The 19,615-nt window shown below is 42.9% G+C and overlaps 1 protein-coding gene across 1 annotated transcript in view; it reads left to right on the top strand.

The window, feature by feature from the left end:
• Nucleotides 1-19,615, top strand: part of UFSP2 (UFM1 specific peptidase 2) — a 228,999-nt gene that overhangs the window by 167,543 nt on the left and 41,841 nt on the right. Inside the window, exon 10 of the mRNA XM_078678042.1 lies at nucleotides 16,703-16,779. Coding sequence (XP_078534168.1) covers nucleotides 16,703-16,779 — 77 coding nt within the window. The remainder of the gene's footprint in view (nucleotides 1-16,702; nucleotides 16,780-19,615) is intronic.

The following is a 19,615-nucleotide window of genomic DNA, read 5'->3' as shown; positions in this document are numbered from 1 at the left end:
TAAATTCCTTCTCAAAATGATACGACAATTTAAACACACATTCAGAGTCTTTTCAAAACCAGCAGTTTTAGATATAGTCTTCTCTAATGAATCCAATTTTGATTTCAAATTTTCAGACAAAATAATTGTTGCTCCCATATGTTCAATTTTATCTGTAGCTTCCAGTTTCACGATCTCTTCATTTTCTAACTTTAACATTTTGTTGTTGAACATGGAACATTCTTTCAGAGTTGGCATCAAACATATGCCAGATTTCTTCTCGTTAATTTTCTTAAAAATATTCTCTGGAAGAATGTTTTCATTTGGGTACAAATTTGAAATTAATCGTCCATGTAAAGCTTCTTTCCCTTGCTGACTTACTTTTCCGATTCTTACATCTTGTAGAATATTTTTATAATCTTCATCCTTTGCCTGCCGCATATTTTGAAGCAGTTCTGCATATCTGAAGTTTTACCATATATTAACGTTTCCAATGCTTCCTAGGCACTTCCTGGTATCTTCATGCGTGAGCATTTTGAACACAGGTTCTCCTTTCACTGGAGTCAACTGCAGTAGATCTCCAAAAACAATAATATGTTTTCCTCCAAATAAGACATCATAGTCTGTTTTAAGAATTTCTTGCATTCTCAAATGCACAAAAGCAAAGCAAGCATTATATTTGACAACATGCTTACTTCATCAATGATAAGAAGTTTCATTTTCTTCAGGACTCTCGAAACTTCGGAACACGCATCTCCAGATAGCTTGTGATATTGCAACTTGTTATCATGCTCCACTGGCAGCATCAGTAAACGATGTAAAGTAATCCCTTTAATATTATGTGCTGCCAGCCCAGTTGGAGCGGTAACAACACAAGATAGCGGTGATTCAGTCCTTTTCTGCAGATAAGTTGCAATTGCTTTAATCACCGCTTCTCCACTTACGTACAGTTGGACTGGTTTAAATGATGTACATGAGCACTCTTTTTTCTCATGAGTGAATCCATGTTCAATCTGTTCTGTGACTTCGTCATATATCTGTTTCTGCTCAAGGTTTAGTTGTTTCACCAAATCTTCTAAGTTAACTACATCATCTTGAGCTTGTTCCATAGCTCTTTCCACCTCCTCCATGGCAGTGGCAGCTTCATTTTGAATAATTGGTCCTCCAAGTGGATCCTGACTCAATGAAGCAGAACTCTGACTGTCTTGAGAACTGTCTCTAGTAATCTCTGCAGCAATTGTGGCTTTTTGCTCTATTTCTTCGTTCAACATTTGCAGATAATTTGGAAAAACAGGACATTCTATGGTATCCTTGGTTGCATTAAAAGAATCTTCGTAACAGAGAAAATCTCCAAGTAGTTCCTCTTCTGTACGCCATGGCTTAAAGAGTTGCAAAAGAGCTAAATAGTAAAATTCCCTTTTCTCTGGATTTTCGCAACTCAATTTTCGATGATTAATCAAATGGCCTTTTTTCTGTCTCACTAGACATCCTTCACACCCAATGATAGCATATATAGTCCATTGTTGATATCTTCTCTGATGGTTCTCTTATAAATATAGTTTTGCAGAACTTCATACAAAAAACTGTTCTCAAGATGACTACTTCTATTTGGATAGTATGTATCCAACATGTTTGTCTTCAAAATAGCTGTACTTTCTGGTTCTTTCTCCGCCAAATACTCTATTTCTTGTACAGATTTCAAAACTCGATTTCGTGTTGCAGCAAGACCTGGACTCACCCAAATGATGGTTCTAGATTTGGCATAGAGACTTGCTGATGACAATCGATCAGAACATTCATATGCTCCAAATTCTCGATGCGACAACATCTTCAGACTGTAACTGTATAATTTCTTGCTTAGACTCTTTTCATGTGAAATGTCCTCCCACATTTCCTTCAGTTCTGTCTTTTCTTTTTTTGTGATGTAATACGTCACATATCAAGCCACAGCAATAGAGTTGTCAGCAACGAATTGAATATCCATGTTAGCATTCTACATGGACAAAATCACTGGGTTGTAGTCGTTGATGTACTTGGACTCTTCGTTTCTTTTTAAATTGTATGTATTTTTTGGTGATTTCCTCGTCACAGTATGTCGCAGAGAAGACATCAAATTATTTACTCTTCCTTTAGAAATCACTGGTCGTGGAAAGCCGAAACGACATTTTGTGTAGAACTTGTCCTTGTTTCTGAATTTTCGATGACAGTACTTTCCACAACGATGGGATTGAAAGCGTAAAACTTGTTGCCTTAAACTGTTTTCTTCTGTAGTTTTCGGAACAGCACATGTTGAATACTCTTCAATGAAGCTCATCACTGTCTCATCCGAATCTGTTCCAAATTTGGGCGCATCTTTAATCCACAACAACATATGTATATGAGGAGCACCTCTCACTTGATACTCCTTTCTCCAAAAGAAATCCAAAACCTCTACAAGGGGAGAATTTTTTTTGTTGGTAATAAAAGACATCATAGCTTCAAATCTATGATTGAAATATCTGCACACATTCACTGGATCCAAAGAACACAGTTCTCCAGCAGTTTTGAATTCTATATTTTGAATATTTGCATTTGCCTCTCGTAGAAATTGAAGTAAGTCGTCCCATGCATACTCAGCACAGCTAAGAGTGAGGAACCATGTAGGAGTTCCTAAGTTTCTTAGCATACATTTCAATTCCCCATGACGACGGAACCAATACTCATTTGTACCACGCTGACATGCCATGAGATTGATTAAAAGAGATTCCAAAATATTATCTTGCAGATTCACTTTCTCCATAAAGTCCCTCGCCGAAACATTTTGCAAATGTGCTCCACTTTTCAGTATATGGTTTACTGCATAAGAAAGCCCAGACAAGTCACTTTCATACAGTAGATGAAACAAATAGGGAATGCATTGACGAAACCTTGGATCTTCAGCATATAATCTTACAGTTCGATATTCAGATGCAGGAATTTGAAGTGGTCGATCGTCATATCGTCCACCTCGACCTGTTGGAAATCGCTGTGGAAAACAACGAGCTTCCAAACTTTCTTCCCATACACTAATGGGACTTCCTTTTGCTGCTTTCATTTGAAACAATTCAATTGCATTCCCCATTACTTCTTTGGAATGCAAAGGATGAACAGTATAATGGTCATATATTTCTTCACTTCTAGACACATCAACTTTTTCAATTTGGCCGCCTGAACAATCACTGTCTTCATCTGCAGCTGTTTCCTCTGCTGCAACACATACATCTTTGTAATACTCATTGTTTTTGACTAAATACAACGTTGCCTTTTTGACTTTCCTAACATCCACTAAATCTTGCCAGATTTTCTTACTCTTTGTCGGAACCCGATTAACTAGAGTAACTAAAGGTTCCTCTTCTACTTTTTCTATACCAATTGTATCAATATTTTTTTTTTAAATCTAGAGGCAAATGGGGGGAGGAGCCAAGATGGCGATCGGAACAGTCGCTTAACCGCCTCGCTCCGTGATTTCTTCCTCCCCGCCACCTATCCTGCACTTCATCCTGTTCGGGGTGTTCCGAATTTGGTCACCAAGGAAGAGCCTTCACTTACCATCCTTGTCCGGGGCTCTGGCGTGCAGTCATTTCGGCGTTCTGTCCTTGTTGCCTTGCTGGCCTTCCCGGCCCTGACGCCGGGGCCTCGAGTGCTGTGCCTGCCCGGAGATGTTCGGAGTACCGGCGGTCCGGAACCGGTGGAGAGACCCGATGCTGGGAGCCTGAGAGCCGCGGGCCGGAAGCCCTGGAGCGGACCCACCCCCGCGGGTGGGCCACCCCGTATGTCCGATTGCCTGCCGGCCCGAAGAAGAGAAGCCGCGCTGTCCGGCACCCCTCAAGTGGGTAGCCCACTCCTCTTGCTTGTCCCGCCCGGGGTCCGATGCTGGGCTCCCCCCGAGTGTTGTGGGGAGCACGCCCGTTCTTCTGGTGACTCTCCTTTCTCCGCCGAGCGCCATCCGCCGCGGATCGGTTGTGTGCCCTGGGGCCGCCGGTGCTCCTGGTGGACTTGGAGGCGCCCACGATGATGGCGGCAGGCGCTGTGCTTAAGATGGCGGATGGCCCCTCGGAGAGTCTTTCTCCTGGAGACGGGAAAGTTGCTGCATTTGTGCTCTCCAGCCCTCGTTTGATTCATGCGGCCCCTACTCGGAGTGCTGTCTTGTCTGCCCTGGCTGCTCTGGGGAGCGACCTGTCCGCGAAATGCCGAGACCTGGAGTCGCGGATCTCCGCCATGGCTGCTCCGCCATTTTGTGACGCGGTGTCGTCTTCCCGAATTGTAATGGTTGAAACTTCTCCGGCTGCTGTGCTGGGATCTCCGGCTGGGAGTTTGATTCTATGGGATCATGTGGACCCGGTGCCGATGCTGCAGTGTTTCCTACATCCTGATTTCTCTGCTTCGTGCTGGACAGCCCAGATATTGTGCTTGGCCACGTGGATCGTTGAGGTACTTTTGCATTCTGACTGCTGCAGAGTTCTTCTGGTTGCTTCCTGTTGGCCGGGACTGTGTTTTGCGGAGATCCCACTGGCCTTCCTGGACTGGTATGGACCCACTGTATCATTCTGCTTTTTGGCCGTGGCGGGGTCTGGAAGCTCGCCTCTTCATAAAAGTGGACAGGGGTGATTGTGCCGGAGTACCTGTGGGACCCTTTTAAATGGCATCTCCAGGCCTCATTATTTTGGTTAGTTCTTGTTTTTCATCCTAGTGTGGGCTTTTTTCAATGTCCTTTTCGAACTCGATTGGTGATCCGTTGTTGCGGGTGGGGTAGTATTCCATGTTTCGATCGCTGGCTCCTCTCCTCTCCTGTCCTTCTTTTTCCTCTCCTTCTCTCTCTTTCTTCTTTCTCTTTCTCTGTTATTATTCCCTTTCTCTTTCTTCTATATTTCGGGTGACTCTGGGCGACAGGCACGCTGTTTAGTGGGGTAGGCCGTAGCCATTACAGTGATGTAGGGTGGGGGGGGTGTTTGTTATTTTAGTTTGTTTTATTCTATGGTCCCTTTTTGCTTTTTTCAGGGGGTGGGCTATGTCCCTTTGTTTTCACTCCTTTGTTTCGTACGTGTCCGCACTTTCTCCTTTAACGGGGCGGGAGGGCTGTACATGTGGCGTCCACGTTATTTGTTTGCTGACATTTGTCCTTGATTTATGAACCTTTGCTGGGCGTGGGATGTCTTTGGGCTTCGCCCTCCTAGGGTGATTGTATTGCGTGGGGGGCTGTCTCCCTCCCGCCCCCCCCTCTTTTTCTGTATATGTTGCGTGACGCCCGGTAGATGTGGTTGCTGCCTCCTCTATAAAATGTAAAATGAAACCTTTCTTATCCTGGCGCTGACTGTTTAACGTCTTTATTTCACGTCTATCCTGTATTCATTTTGTTGTACACATTGATGTTGCCCTTTTTTTGACTCTCCTGCTTTTGCGGCCGGCCCCTGTGGTTGTAGGCCTGCGCATGTACTTCTACGTGTCTTTCAATAAAGGTTTTTAAAAAAAAAAAAAAAAAAAATCTAGAGGCAAATAAACAACTCTTCCCTTTAATCCTCTCTGCAAATCTGTAGGAGGCAATTTCCCTATCTTAGGCTCCATGTGAACAATTGCCTGAAAAGGATGGACACATTGAATCAAAATAGACTCATATGTATTTAAATTCAATCAATTCACGGGGAATGTCTACCAACTCCAGATTATTATGAACAGCTCTAGCAGGCATTCTGTTTTGATTTAATTTATCATAACAATATTTACAAATACGCTGATCAGAACTCAAATCAAAACAATTCTCCACCCACAAATAAGTTGCAAAATCCTCCCACTCATAATTATTTATCTTTTCACTTTTTACGTATGAATCAGTTTGATGCTTATAATGACTTCGTCGACAACACACACAAGTAAAATTCGTCCTTTCACCTGATTTCACCTTAAACCTGGTAATTTCTTGCTCAAACTTTTCTGTACTTGAAATCTGTACATTGTCTTCCACATTACCTTGAATTGCTGTGTCAATTTCTACACTGTCCTCTTTTTCACCAAAATAACTAATCTCAATTTCTTCACAAATCTTCTTCACATCTAATTCAGTTCCATGCAAAAGAGCACTGTTTAATTGTTTAAGCTTAAGTGCTGGACTTTTTGCATAATACAACATTCTCACTAATTTCCTCATTTTGGTATGATGCACTGCTAACATCCTAAAATGATGAAAAACACTCTGACAGACTTTTCTAGAAAGACAAGCCAGTGAATGCCCTTGCAAACCTGTGTTTTCTCTCACTCTGCAAGGATCTAAGTCTTGCAACAACTTCACTTTCTGCTTTAGACTTTTCTTACTATATGTACGTAAGAAATTACAAAACAAATCAATTGATTCCTGTTGCACACTACAAATACGACTACACTTCCAAGTGTACACTGGACCCTTAGTACGTCTCCCTAAAACTTCATCAGTTAACACCTCTTCTGGTTCTCTAGGCACAAGTTTCTCTTTTTCAATCGGACAACCGTCTTTCACTTCATACGCTCGACCACTGGTGTCAACCGCATGCACTAAATCATTCTCCTGGAAGTAACTCTCCTCATTAAAAAATGGCTCACAACTTGAACTGTGCATCCATTCTCCTGAAAAAACTTTACAAAAATTAGTCTGATTTATTACTCTTGTCCATCTACTGTTTGATTTGAAAACATCAATTGTCTTGTTAAGTGTCCTAATTCTATTAATTATTAAAATTAATATTTTTTTCTTAATTTCAAAAGCCTGATCAACAATCTTCTCTACACTTTTCTTTTTCTTATAAAAAGAAGCTCTCTTTTTACCTTTCCTAATGTTTTTTAACAAATTTAAAACCACCCTATTGCGAAACATTCGTTTACGAATGTCTCTAAACTGATTCTGCCTTCTATTCCTATACATATTATTCTCTCCTGCTCCAGTTGTAGGATTCTTTGAGGGTCTCTCCTTCCTTTTCAAATTTATTCTCTCATTCTCTTTTTCTACATGCTGTCCAACATTTTTTTTTTGATCTACATATGTTCCGTAAGAAAGACTTAGTTGTCTTACCAGGAGCTTTGTTCCTGTTTTTTTTAAGTATTTGTTGTGGAAGAGTGCTGTAATTCCGTTGCTGTTTTTGTTTTTTTGCGGTTATCATGTTTTCTTCTCCTTTGCCTTGAGGGCATCTTTCCTTACTCTTGAAATCTTGATTTCAATCTGTGTTAAAGAAAAAAATAGCACATTATAGACCACTATTACCAAACAACAAAGCAATGACAAAAAGCAAACGGTCTATTCAGGGTTACAGATCAGGTGAGGATTCTCCAGGGGTGCAGAAGAGGTGAGGCCTGTATTGAAGAGTGTAGTGGAAGACAGCTCTGTCCACAGGTACAAAGAAGATGAGACCTGTGTCTAAGAGTGCAGTAGGGGATAGGCTTCATGAAGTCTAGTCCACTGCACTCTTACACACAGCCTTCACCACCTATGCTTCCCAGGAAAGGCCTCTCTCCCACTACAGTCTTGAACATAGGCCTCACCTCCTCTGTCCCTCTGGACATGCCTCACCTCATCTGTACAATCTACTACCTAATCTGAAGTAACACAGGTGACATTATTGTGAAAGGATGAAATATGTGTATTTAATCATGAAGACATTATTTATTCCTTCTCAAAAATCTAAAACTCATTGATTTGCACCAAAATCGTTTTTTAAATAACATTTTAGACACACACTGCAGGTCCTATGTACAAGCATTCAGTGTCCATGAGTACAGTGGAGAGGACTGACCTCCTCTCACCCTTGGACAAGCCTTACCTCATCTGTGTCCTCTGGACAGGCCTCAATGTATTGAGTATAAATGATGGTAACTGGGTGCAGATGAGGTGACGCATGTCCAAGGGTGTAAATAGGCTGAGGCCTGTCTAATCATGTAGATTAGTTGAAGTCTATTCAGGGTTGCAGATGAGGTGAGGATTGTCTAGGGGTGCAGAAGAGGTATGGCCTGTATTGAAGAGTGTAGTGGAAGTGAGGTCTGTCCACGGGTGCAAAGAAGATGAGACCTGTGTCTAAGAGTGCACTGGGGGATAGGCTTCATAAAGTCTAGTCCACTGCACTCTTAAACACAGGCCTCACCACCTATGCTTCCCAGGAAAGGCCTCTCTCCCACTACAGTCTTGAACATAGGCCTCACCTCCTCTGTCCCTCTGGACATGCCTCACCTCATCTGCACAATCTACTTCCTAATCTGAAGTAACACAGGTGACATTATTGTGAAAGGATGAAATATATGTATTTAATCATGCAGACATTATTTATTCCTTCTCAAAAATCTAAAACTCATTGATTTGCATCAAAATCGTTTTTTAAATAACGTTTTAGACACACACTGCAGGTCCTATGTACAAGCATTCAGTGTCCATGAGTACAGTGGAGAGGACTGACCTCCTCTCACCCTTGGACAAGCCTTACCTCATCTGTGTCCTCTGGACAGGCCTCAATGTATTGAGTATAAATGATGGTAACTGGGTGCAGATGAGGTGACGCATGTCCAAGGGTGTAAATAAGCTGAGGCCTGTCTAAGGATACAGATTAGTTTAAGTCTATTCAGGGTTGCAGATGAGGTGAGGATTGTCTAGGGGTGCAGGAGAGGTGAGGTCTGTATTGAAGAGTGTAGTGGAAGAGAGGTCTGTCCACGGGTACAAAGAAGGTGAGACCTGTGTTTAAGAGTGCACTGGGGGATAGGCTTCATAAAGTCTAGTCCACTGCACTCTTAAACACAGGCCTCACCACCTATACTCCACAGGAAAGGCCTCTCTCCCACTACAGTCTTGAACACAGACCTCACCTCCTCTGTCCCTCTGGACATGCCTCACCCCAACTGCACAATCTACTTCCTAATCTGAGGTAACACCGGTGACATTATTGTGAAAGGTTGAAATATATTTATTTAATCATGCAGACACTATTTATTCCTTCTCAAACATCTAAAAGCAATTCATTTTCCCCAAAATCGTTTTTGACATCACATTTAAGAAACACAGCACAGCACCTATGTACAAGCATTCCATGTCACTACTAAAACTTCACAATTTTACAAAATACAATTCCTCTATGCAAAGAAACTCAATGTGCTTCCTACACTGAGTTAACACAGGTAACATCATTCTGAAAAGGTCAAATTTCTTTCTTTCAGCATGCAGACACTATTTATTCCTACTCAAAAATGTAAAAGCCATTCATTTTCCCCAAAATCGTTTTTGACATCACATTTAAGAAACACAGCACAGGTCCTATGTACAAGCATTCCATGTCATTACTGAAACCTCACTATTTTACAAAATACAATTCCTCTATGCAAACAAACTCAATGTGCTTCCTACACTGAGTTAACACAGGTAACATCATTGTAAAGAGTCAAATTGACGCCTGTGTCTAAGAGTGCAGTCGGGGATAGGCTTCATGAAGCCTAGTCCACTGCACTCTTAGACACAAGCCTCACCACCTACGCTCCCCAGGAAAGCCCTCTCTCCCACTACAGTCTTGAACAAAGGCCTCACCTCCTCTGTACCTCTGGACATGCCTCACCTCATCTGCACAATCTACTTCCTAATCTGAGGTAACACAGGTGACATCATTGTGAAAGGGGCAAATTTACTTCTTTAAGCATGCAAACACTCTTTATTCCTTCTCAAAAATGTAAAAGCCATTCATTTTCCCCAAAATCGTTTTTGACATCACATTTAAGAAACACAGCACAGGTCCTATGTACAAGCATTCCATGTCACTACTGAAACTTCACAGTTTTACAAAATACAATTCCTCTATGCAAAGAAAATCAATGTACTTCCTACACTGAGTTAACACAGGTAACATCATTGTAAAGAGTCAAATGTATTTCTTTAAACATGCACACATTATTTATTCTTTCTAAAAAATGTAAAAGCCATTAATTTTTCCCAAAATCGTTTTTGACATCACATTTAAGAAACACAGCACAGGTCCTATGTACAAGCATTCCATGTCACTACTGAAACTTCACAATTTTACAAAATACAAATTCTCTATGTAGTAAAAACTTTTTACCAAGCATTATCAAAAAGCATGACACAAAGCAACATTAAAAAAACACAATTTGCTTCCAAATCTTCTCCATAGAGTATACAAGTCTCTATGTATATTAAATGGATCAATACTCACTTTTACAAATGCTTTAGGAGATTGAGAACAGTGTCAGACACACACACCAATATTTCTTTAGCAGAGCAAAAGGTATGTACTCCAGGCACTGCAACCATGAATGGCACAGAGAACCTCTAATTCTACACACATATTGCACATGATAACCAATCAAAACTCTTCCCTCTCTATTTTCAAACCAACACCCTTCCCCCCCCTCAGCCTTTTTTACCTGTTACCATAGCAACTCCTACTCATTAAGCTCTCAGGGTTAAAAGTTTATTCTACAATGTTGCAAATGAACTAAGAAAGGATGTTTGACCTCTCAATACACCAGCTTATCCGCTGCAATCTTTCTTTAAATGACTTTTTCTTAACCATTCAAATTGCTTCTTTCACAGAACAGAACCATGCACCCTAACTTCCAGTTTTCAACTATCTGAATCCACCAATCATTGCTTGTGATTGTTATTATTATTATTATTATTATTATTATTATTATTATTATTAATGAGTTTTGTATCGCGCGTGGTTACCCTTGGGCATCCCAGCGCTTATCCATTGATTGAAGAGCACTGAAACTCCACAGTTTTTTTTGTTGCAAACTCATACTGTTCCATCTGCCATTTCATTCCCACACTTCATCTGACTGCACCAGAACCTCCTCTTACCATGTATTCTGTATGGATTATTGGACATAGCTACATCCACTGGGCTCAAAGATATGCAGCTACCAGAAATTTTCACAACCTTGACTTACCAAATGTAGACATAAAATGGATTGGCCAAAGAGGATTGAGATGTCATCAATTGATACCATTGGTGAAAACCTTTTTGCATCTGCCACACCCTAACCTCATAATTCTGCACTGTGGTGGAAATGACTTAGGCACTTTGACTGGGGTAGGTCTGGAAATGCTTTTAAAGGACACCTTTGAGCAATTGATGGCACTTTTTCCTCAAACTGCCTTGGTATATTCCAATATATGCCAAAGACAGAAATGGAAGTGGTCCAACCAATTTTGTCCACAATTTGAGAAAGCATGGAAACATGTGAATAAATCTGTTTCTGCTTACATGAGAGACTATGGAATGGGTTCAATATACAACAACAACTTGCGTTACAACATGCAAGATATCTACAGAGGAGATGGTGTGCACTTCTCAGATGAGGGGAATAGAATATTTCTCCTGAATATAACTCTGTGCATTGGAACCTACTTGTAGGTACCTAAATCAGCCACAGAACCCAAAAGCTCTTTTCAGAGCTACCCTACCTCTGATCACTCCAAATAATTATCTTTTTCTAACTTTTTTAACTGTTTTTCACTAAAGTACGCTCTCCGGTACGCTTTCCGGTGCGCGTACCGGGCGCTCCCCCCGCGAAAATTAGGGAAAAAAAGGGTTTTTTTGGGCCTATATGGGCCTCCTAAGCCCCCCTCAGAATACCTAGGGGGTCAGGGAGTGTCTACCGTGCCCCCTTTTACCCATTCCCAACGTTGTTTGTCCTCCATCTTGTGTCTCAATTCTTCCGAAACACAAGATGGAGGACTCCCGTAGCGCTGCCGGTACGCGTATCGGGCGCGCACCGGGAAGCTTTAAAAGTTAATTTACATAAAAACCACTGGAGACACTTTCACCAAATATAGAATAGGCCCTACTACATACCAATCCCTACCATTTTCCCAAATTTGGTGGAATTCCATTGAGCCATTTGAGCTGTAGCATTGTCTAAATATCCTGAGGTAAATTACATGACAAAAACACATCTGAAGTGTTAGAATTTACAACCAATTAAAATGTTACTTTCATTTTCTACTTTTTTTTCCTGACATTTGATGGTTATGTACATGAATATAAATGAAAAATGAGAGGGAAACACGGCCATTTTGACTACAACTACCTGAGGTACATCTTGAAAGGATTTTCGCATTTTTTCTTCTTCACCTCTCTGTAAAGTAAGTTGATAATTTGTAAGGGGCACTTTAAGTTAATTTGTAAAAACGTTTTCTGATAGTTATTTACTGTCCCTCTGCTATAGTTATAGATAGAGATAGGCTCCTCTGTTATATTTATGGATTGACTTAGGCTTCTCTGCTATAATTATGAATTGACTTACGCTTCTTCACAGGCACTTTTTTATATTTCTACTTCCTGCCTGTTACCATACACTGCCCAAAGTTAACTTCACTGTTAAAAAATCAGAACTACATGTCTGAACTTAAACCCAACAGTGCCCTAACTCTACTGATATAGTTATTTTTTATGCAATTTACAGCAAGAAAATGGAAGATACACCACAGACCAACAATATTTCTTTCGAAAAAACTGATGAGCAGATTCATTTCGAAATAACTGATGAAGAGATTGTTGAAGAAGATTTATTTGACTTCCTGGATGAGTCTCTTGACCAACAATTCATAGACTGTTTAGATAACATGCAATCATGCAGTACAAATTTGGAGGAGATTTCGGATAATGAAATGTTGCAAGTGTTATTAAATTATGAAAATTCTGAATAATAAATTATTATTTAATAATTAAAAATTGTTTGAGACATTATTCATTTTTATATCTAATTCATGAAGTACTACCAAAATGATTATGTTTATATTATAGTATAAAGTGAAACTTACAGTATACTGTGCAATTTTAAAACATCATAAGGGGGTGTGTGTGTGTGTGTTGGGGGGGTGAGGTGTGTGTGTGGGTGTGGGAGTGGATGTGTAAGGTGTCGGTGTGGGGGTGTGCGGTGTTTGGGTGTGGGTGGAGGTGTGCGTGTGTAAGGTATGTGTGGGGAGTGTGTGGCTGTGGGGGTGTGGGGTTGTGTGCGTGTGGGTGTGTATGGGACGTACTTGTAGGTACCTAAAACAGCCACAGAACCCAAAAGCTCTTTTCAGAGCTACCCTACCTGTAATCACTCAAAATGATTATTTTACACTATTATTTTCACTATTTTTCACCAAAGTACGCTCCCCGGTACGCTCCCCGGTGCGCGTACCGGGCGCTCCCCCTGCGAAAATCGAAAAATATTTTCTTTTTTTTTTTTACCCGCGGGACCCTTTTATGGCCCCACATCAAACCTAGGGGGTCAGGGGGGGTCTACCCTGCTCCCTTTTGGTTATTTCCCCCTTTGTTTTTGCCACCTCCTGTGTCTTGATCCTACCGAGACACAAGATGGCGGCCACTCCGGACTGTTTGGAATGTTGACAGACACCCGAGAGCCAATCAGCTTTCCGTGCGCAAGTCGCGTGGCGCGCCCGGAGCGCTCCCCGGGGCGCGGCCATAGATATATATATTTTTTTAACCTAAATTACTCAAAATCCTCTGGAGCACATATCTTGAGACATAGCAAAGGCACATCGGGCTACCAGTCCCTACAATTTTGCCAAGTTTGATGAAAATCCATTCAGCCGTTCTAGCTAAAAGTGAGTCCGACCGCCCTATGGAAATTAACATGCGGAAAACACGTTTTGGGACCCCCCTTTTCTCTCGGCCCCCGCTTCACGGATCCCCCCCGAAACTTTCAGGGAAGGACCGGAGCGCCGCTAGGCAAGGTTGAGGAAAATTTCAGGCAGATTCCTCAACTGGCGCCAAAGTTATTCCCAATAGAATGTTGCGATTTCCCTATGGAAAACAATCCTAACTATAACTACCTACTGGCGACCGCCAGTAGGTAATATATATATATTTGTGTATATTTTCAAGGCCGATGAGGTAAGTAAATGTATTCTTCAGCAAAGCATTACGAGTGCTACATCATATCGTTTTAAATAAATATTTTATTTCTTCAATATCAGGGAATACTTGACTTTTTTTTGCTTATTTAGTACTCTTGAAATTGTATGGCAAATGCCCGCTATTGGGTGATGTTCGAGTTTACATGTAATTCTGTCATTCATCGGACTACAGTGTCCAACATGCATTGTGAATGACTTCCCAATCCCCGTAATGCTCATTTCTGCAATGCCACATGCCTGTTGGCGAGTTATGCCCATGCTCCTTAGGAGATGGTGCAGACAGTGGTTCCCTTTTTGTCAGACCATGTGAGAGCACACCTTTCCATAGTGTTTCATTATGCATTTGGGGCCACTAGACAAAGTCTTTGGTAAGCTGGAGTCTTAGATCTGTTGGTGTTTCAACCTTGCTTGGTTACCCTGTGTTCATAGCTTGAATTGGATGATACAACATCTGGGCCAAGTTGTTCCCTAGGCCATGGTAGTCTTTTCTATGAGCTATAGGTGCTCCTATACTGGTCCTAGTCTTTCATTTAACTTATGCTATATGGCTCTTGTCTCACAAGAGTGTTATTGAATATTTTGTGGTTGTTATTTTCCTTTTCCTCCGGAGCGTTGGTGCTTTAGGACACCTTTCGAGAGTCAATGCAATTATTAGGCAGGTTGGAGTTTGCCATGGCTCCACTGTCTGATCTCTGAAGGTAAGGATTTCTTACTTGTTGGCAAATGCCCTAGGCACTCTTAACTGGTCTGTGGTGAATGTGCAAACATGGACAATCGAGAAGCCGGGGTCCATATTGGGTTTCTCTTCAGACCCTCCTCCTGGGGTATTCTTTCTTTGGTATTGATTCTTCAAGGGAGGAATCTGATGGTAGAAGTGTCCATCAGAAGAATAAGTTACTTAGATTTGGAAATGGTGTTTGTGGTTGATACCTCATCTATGTGTTTCCTCACCAACACCCCCCCCCTTTCTGAGGAGTATTGTATGTTTAATAAAGTTCCCAGTTAGTTTTTCTGCATTGAATTTTTGTCACTATTGTCATTCTCGTCTGTGCTTCATAGTGTGGCAAAAAGGATGGGAACTGACAATAGTGTTGAAGAGGGGTGGCATATGCAACACTGTGATGTTGCGTCGGTGGAGGTACAAGCGAATCCACCTTCTGGCGCAAGAGAGCTATTTCAATTTTTCCAGTCTCATCTGGTGCCTGGAGAGTTTCAGGTGGTGTTAAATCTGTAGGTAGAATATCTACCAGAAACATCATTACTGAAGTTAAGTAGCTTATTCGTTTCTTCACCTGTTTCATTAATTTTCGTGCTTTCTTTACTTTGATATTTTTGTCTCTCTCTACCTTTTCTCTGTCACTTTTCCTCTGTCTTTAATTTTCTTTCTCTACTCTTTGCTTTTCTCCTCCCTTGCATTTTATTTCATTCTCTCCTTTTGTCTTTCCACCTCTTAATTTCCTTTTATCATATTTTCCATCATTTTACGGACTTCGAGCAATTGGGAAATAACCATCTGCAGACAGGAATGTTGTGGCTACAGTCAAAGTTGAGAAGTACTAAAAGCTAATTTTTAAATCTTCAGTGCAACACAGGAGCTGCCTCCTTACTGCTTTTCAAATGCCAATTGAAAGTACACATGCTATGTTTTCGTCAGTACTACACTGACATTATATAACAGTTCCAAGGCTGAGCGTGCCAGAGATATATGTACCACTAAACTGGTCCTGGCTTGCAGGCTCTATTTCTCCAGTTCACTGGTCTTAAGAATTGCATTGCGCTAGGGAAATCAGTACAGTAAAAATGTTGACTTAAACTGTACATTCGGACATCACGCTGTTGTATTATTGCTGCAATACAGCTTTGGTTTTTCAGAAGTAGGGACACAAGTTTGAATCTTGGCGGCCACACTCACGTTTCACCCTTCTGAACAGCGATAAACATCTAATATTCAGCACCAAGATGCCCTGTTAGGGTGAACATGCGTTTTATATGTGCTTTGCTGGGTGACGGATAGGTATTAACATTTAATAAGTTGGGAAGACACAGATTCCTTGGAAAGACAACAAACTATGTAGATTTATTTTAGATTGAAGCCCACAGTCTTGTATTGGAAACTTTTGATTTGATGGAAAGGCACTTGTTAATGAATGAAGTAAAACCCTCAAACAAAATTAGTATTTCTCGAGGAAGTCCATAGGATGAAGCACCCCTAGGCTGACAACAAGAACCAGAGGGTACAAATATCTCTTATACAAGGAGGTGAAATAGGTGTGGGCGAAAACAAGGATGAGAAGATAATAAGTGCTACCCATAAAGTTTGATCCGTTTATCAGTTAAATGAATAAAAGGAATTTATCGTTTTTTCTTACTATCAACTAAAAACTGCCATATTACAGTGCATTGTACAATTTAGATTGTGATGTGAAACCAATATATAACTGTAATTAGTGTTCATTTTTTGTGAGCCCAGGTTTGATTAATTGTCAACTGTTTACCTTTAGGTTAGTACCCTGGACGAAAATTGTACTGATGGTAAACCATTTTAAGTGGAGAACGACCCAATTTATTTAAGGAGTTTTATATAGCGCTGGCTAGACCCGAAGTGTTATGTTATGTTGGTGCTCCTGGCAACCAAGACAGCACAGGCGAGGGAGATTTCTCGAGTCTTGGGGGGAATGTATGCTTGCTCGAGAAATTGTTCATCCAAGATTTTTGCTGAACTGTTGACCCTTAATTCCTTGAAGGTACTATTGTGTCAGATAAGACTTACCTCTGTATAACATTTTCTTTACTCGAGCTTTAACCTTTGTCTTTTTCTTGCAGTCAAGGTTCAGAGCTTGCTGCCCAAGGGAGGGAACTTGTCAATCATTTTAAGACAGAAGGAACTCCAATCATGATTGGTAAGACCATTGTACGTGCAGTATGGAATGTTCAAAACTGACAAATGTGAATTTAGGCAATCAAGTAAATAGCCTACCCCAAATGAGGTTCATATTGAGTTGAGCACAAAGGAAATATTATTCATGTTGTACCTTGCCCTTTTTGCCCCAAACGTGTTGCCTTCTTCCTCCTATTTTGTTTCTGACCTGTTTTTGTTGGCTTTAAGACTTTAGGCACTTTTCCACTGCTAACCAGTGCTAAAGTGCCTATGCCCATGTCTAAATTGCATTAGTGATTAGTTTATCCATGATTGGCATATTTGATTTGGTAGTAAGTCCCTAGTAAAGTGCAGTAGGTGTGCCCAGGGCCTTTAAATCAAATGCAACTAGTGGACCTGCAGCACTGAGTTCGAGGCATGTGGGCTGCTAAATTCATATCTTAGCATTAGATCGCCGCCTAGTGTTGGGCTCGGATGATTGCACATTGTTGTCCTGGAAGAGTCTTCGAAGTATCCTGAGATAGGTGGCTCCTCCCCTGGACTACAGTGCGCATGGGCATCGGCTCCATCCCCAGATTGTTTTTTTCCGCCATTGGGTTCGGATGTGGTCTCGACGTCTTACTGTCGGAACCAAGTATAACTAACTTTTAGCGGCCAAAAGGCCTCGATTTTCTTGCGTCGGTATTGTCTGCGCACGGTCTCGAGTCTTCCGTCTCTTGGAGCCGGAATAAGCGGAGTTTTCTTCGCTCTCGGAACTTTGAGGCCTTCTCATCGCGACACGACTGCAAGCCTTTTCGGACATGGAGCGGAGCCCGTTTAAGTACTGCCCGCTCTGTGGGTCCAAGTACCCACACATCGATCTACACCCCGTGTGTAACAAATGCCTTTCGCCTGACCACGACGACGGAAAGTGCAAGGCCTGTGCACAGTTCCGATCGAAAAAGACTCTCAAGCTTCGGCGCGCGGTGCGCATGGAAGCTAAACAAGCGGCACCGGATCCGGAGAACATCTTCGGCGACCAGGACGAAGAGGACCAGGGTCATCATCTCCAAATCTCCCCACCCGGGACGGAGGTCGAGGCGGATCCGGGAGACGACGACGGAGTCGCGGGTCCAGGCCTTGAATACGTCGACGAGGTAGGAGACGACGATGAGATTTATGGGGCCGCGGCGGATAGCTCAGCGGACGAGCTCTGCCCCGAAGGTTACGAGGATACCGACCGGGACACGGGATCGCCTGTCGGCCTTACCCAAGACCCGTTGCCGCAAGCCACAGCCCCGCCTTCGGGCCCGGCCACGGACTTACTTGCTGGGCATACTGTTTCGAAACCGAAACCGAAACCATCGGGATCGACAACACCTAAAATGGCCGACCCGAAATCGAAACTGAAAGTTAAGGACTCGAGTGTCCCTAAGATGGCTGCCGTGCCGGTGAAACCGACGGCGCCTGCTACCCCATCGACTCCGTCGACCTCCGGTCCGCAGAAGTCGAGGAAGTCCGTCGATTCCGATGCTGCGAAATCGAAAACGACGCCAGAGGAGGGGTCCTCCAAGAAAGATGGTCGGCACGGGACAGCGGCTCCGACGCCGTCAAAACCCACCAAAGTCGGCTCCAAGGAGGCTACGCAGGCACACGGAAAGAAGTCTGTGCCCCGAACGCAGGAATCGGAGGCGATACAGGCGGGATCCGCGCCCAAGACGCACAAGGCCCACAAGGACGTCGGATCCGAGGGGAAAATAAGACCATCCTCGTCGGCGCCGACACAAACTGTGAGTGTGCCGTCCCCCATTGCCGACTCACTGAAAAGGATCAGGGAAAAGGCCTTTGCCCCGTCGGCTCCGATACCATCAACGCAGCCGCGAAAAGACACTCCAGAGAAGCCGTCTGGGAAACTTCTCTTTATTTTGCCGCCGAAGGAGGCGCCCAAGGCATTTTCAACCAAATCGGCACCGAAACAGGTGGTTTCTTCACCGACTGGCCCACTTCCACGTCAGGTGCTCGAATCCGAGGACGATTCGGCGCATTTCATCGACGCTGACACAGGCAAACTGACCCTCTATAAGAGGAAAATAACTTCGGAGCCAGTGGACCCCTATGTCATTCCACTAAAGAAGAAAAGGGTGCCCCTTGACGCCTCAGGCCTCACGGAACCAATCCAGCCTCCTCCGAGACGGAGCCCTACTCCCTCCCCAGACCACTCTGAGGGTGAGGGGTATGATGAGGACGACCAGTACAATTTCCCAATCAATGAACCTGATGTGCAACCGGATTCATTTGATGACACTGGTGACCAGAACACCCAAGGTGCGGGGCAGGACCCGCAGCCTTTTAATGCACGGGCATCCCCAACTGAGGATTCAGCAGGTTTTCATGCCCTACTCGAAAGGGCGGCAGCCAATCACGATGTGGACATGCATGCCGACCCTGTGGAGGAAGACTTCCTTTTCGACACTTTTTCGGTCTCTGAAAGGACAGTAAAGACACTGCCTATGCTTAAAGGAGTCCTCAAGCATGCTGGGGACATATTTAAGGAGCCTACGAGAGCGAGAGTGGTCAACCCTCGCATTGAAAAAAAGTACAGACCTGCACCTGCGGACCCCGCATACATTCGGGGACAATTGCCATTGGACTCTCTTGTGGTCGCCAATGCCAGGAAACGTGCCAACTCCCAGACTACGGGTGAAGCTCCTCCCCCGGATAAGGAATCCAAAGTGCTAGAGGCAGGGGGCAAAAGAGTAGCTGCACAGGCATCAAACTTCTGGCGCATTGCCAATACACAGGCGCTCTTGGCGCGTTATGATAGGGCGCACTATGACACCCTGGAACAGATCGTACAACACCTGCCTCCACAGTTCCAA

Source organism: Lissotriton helveticus, chromosome 2_2 (genome assembly GCF_964261635.1).
Source record: "Lissotriton helveticus chromosome 2_2, aLisHel1.1, whole genome shotgun sequence".
NCBI classification, from domain to species: Eukaryota; Metazoa; Chordata; class Amphibia; order Caudata; family Salamandridae; genus Lissotriton; species Lissotriton helveticus.
Note: the sequence above shows the minus strand (reverse complement) of the source record. Positions and strands in the feature narration are given on the sequence as shown.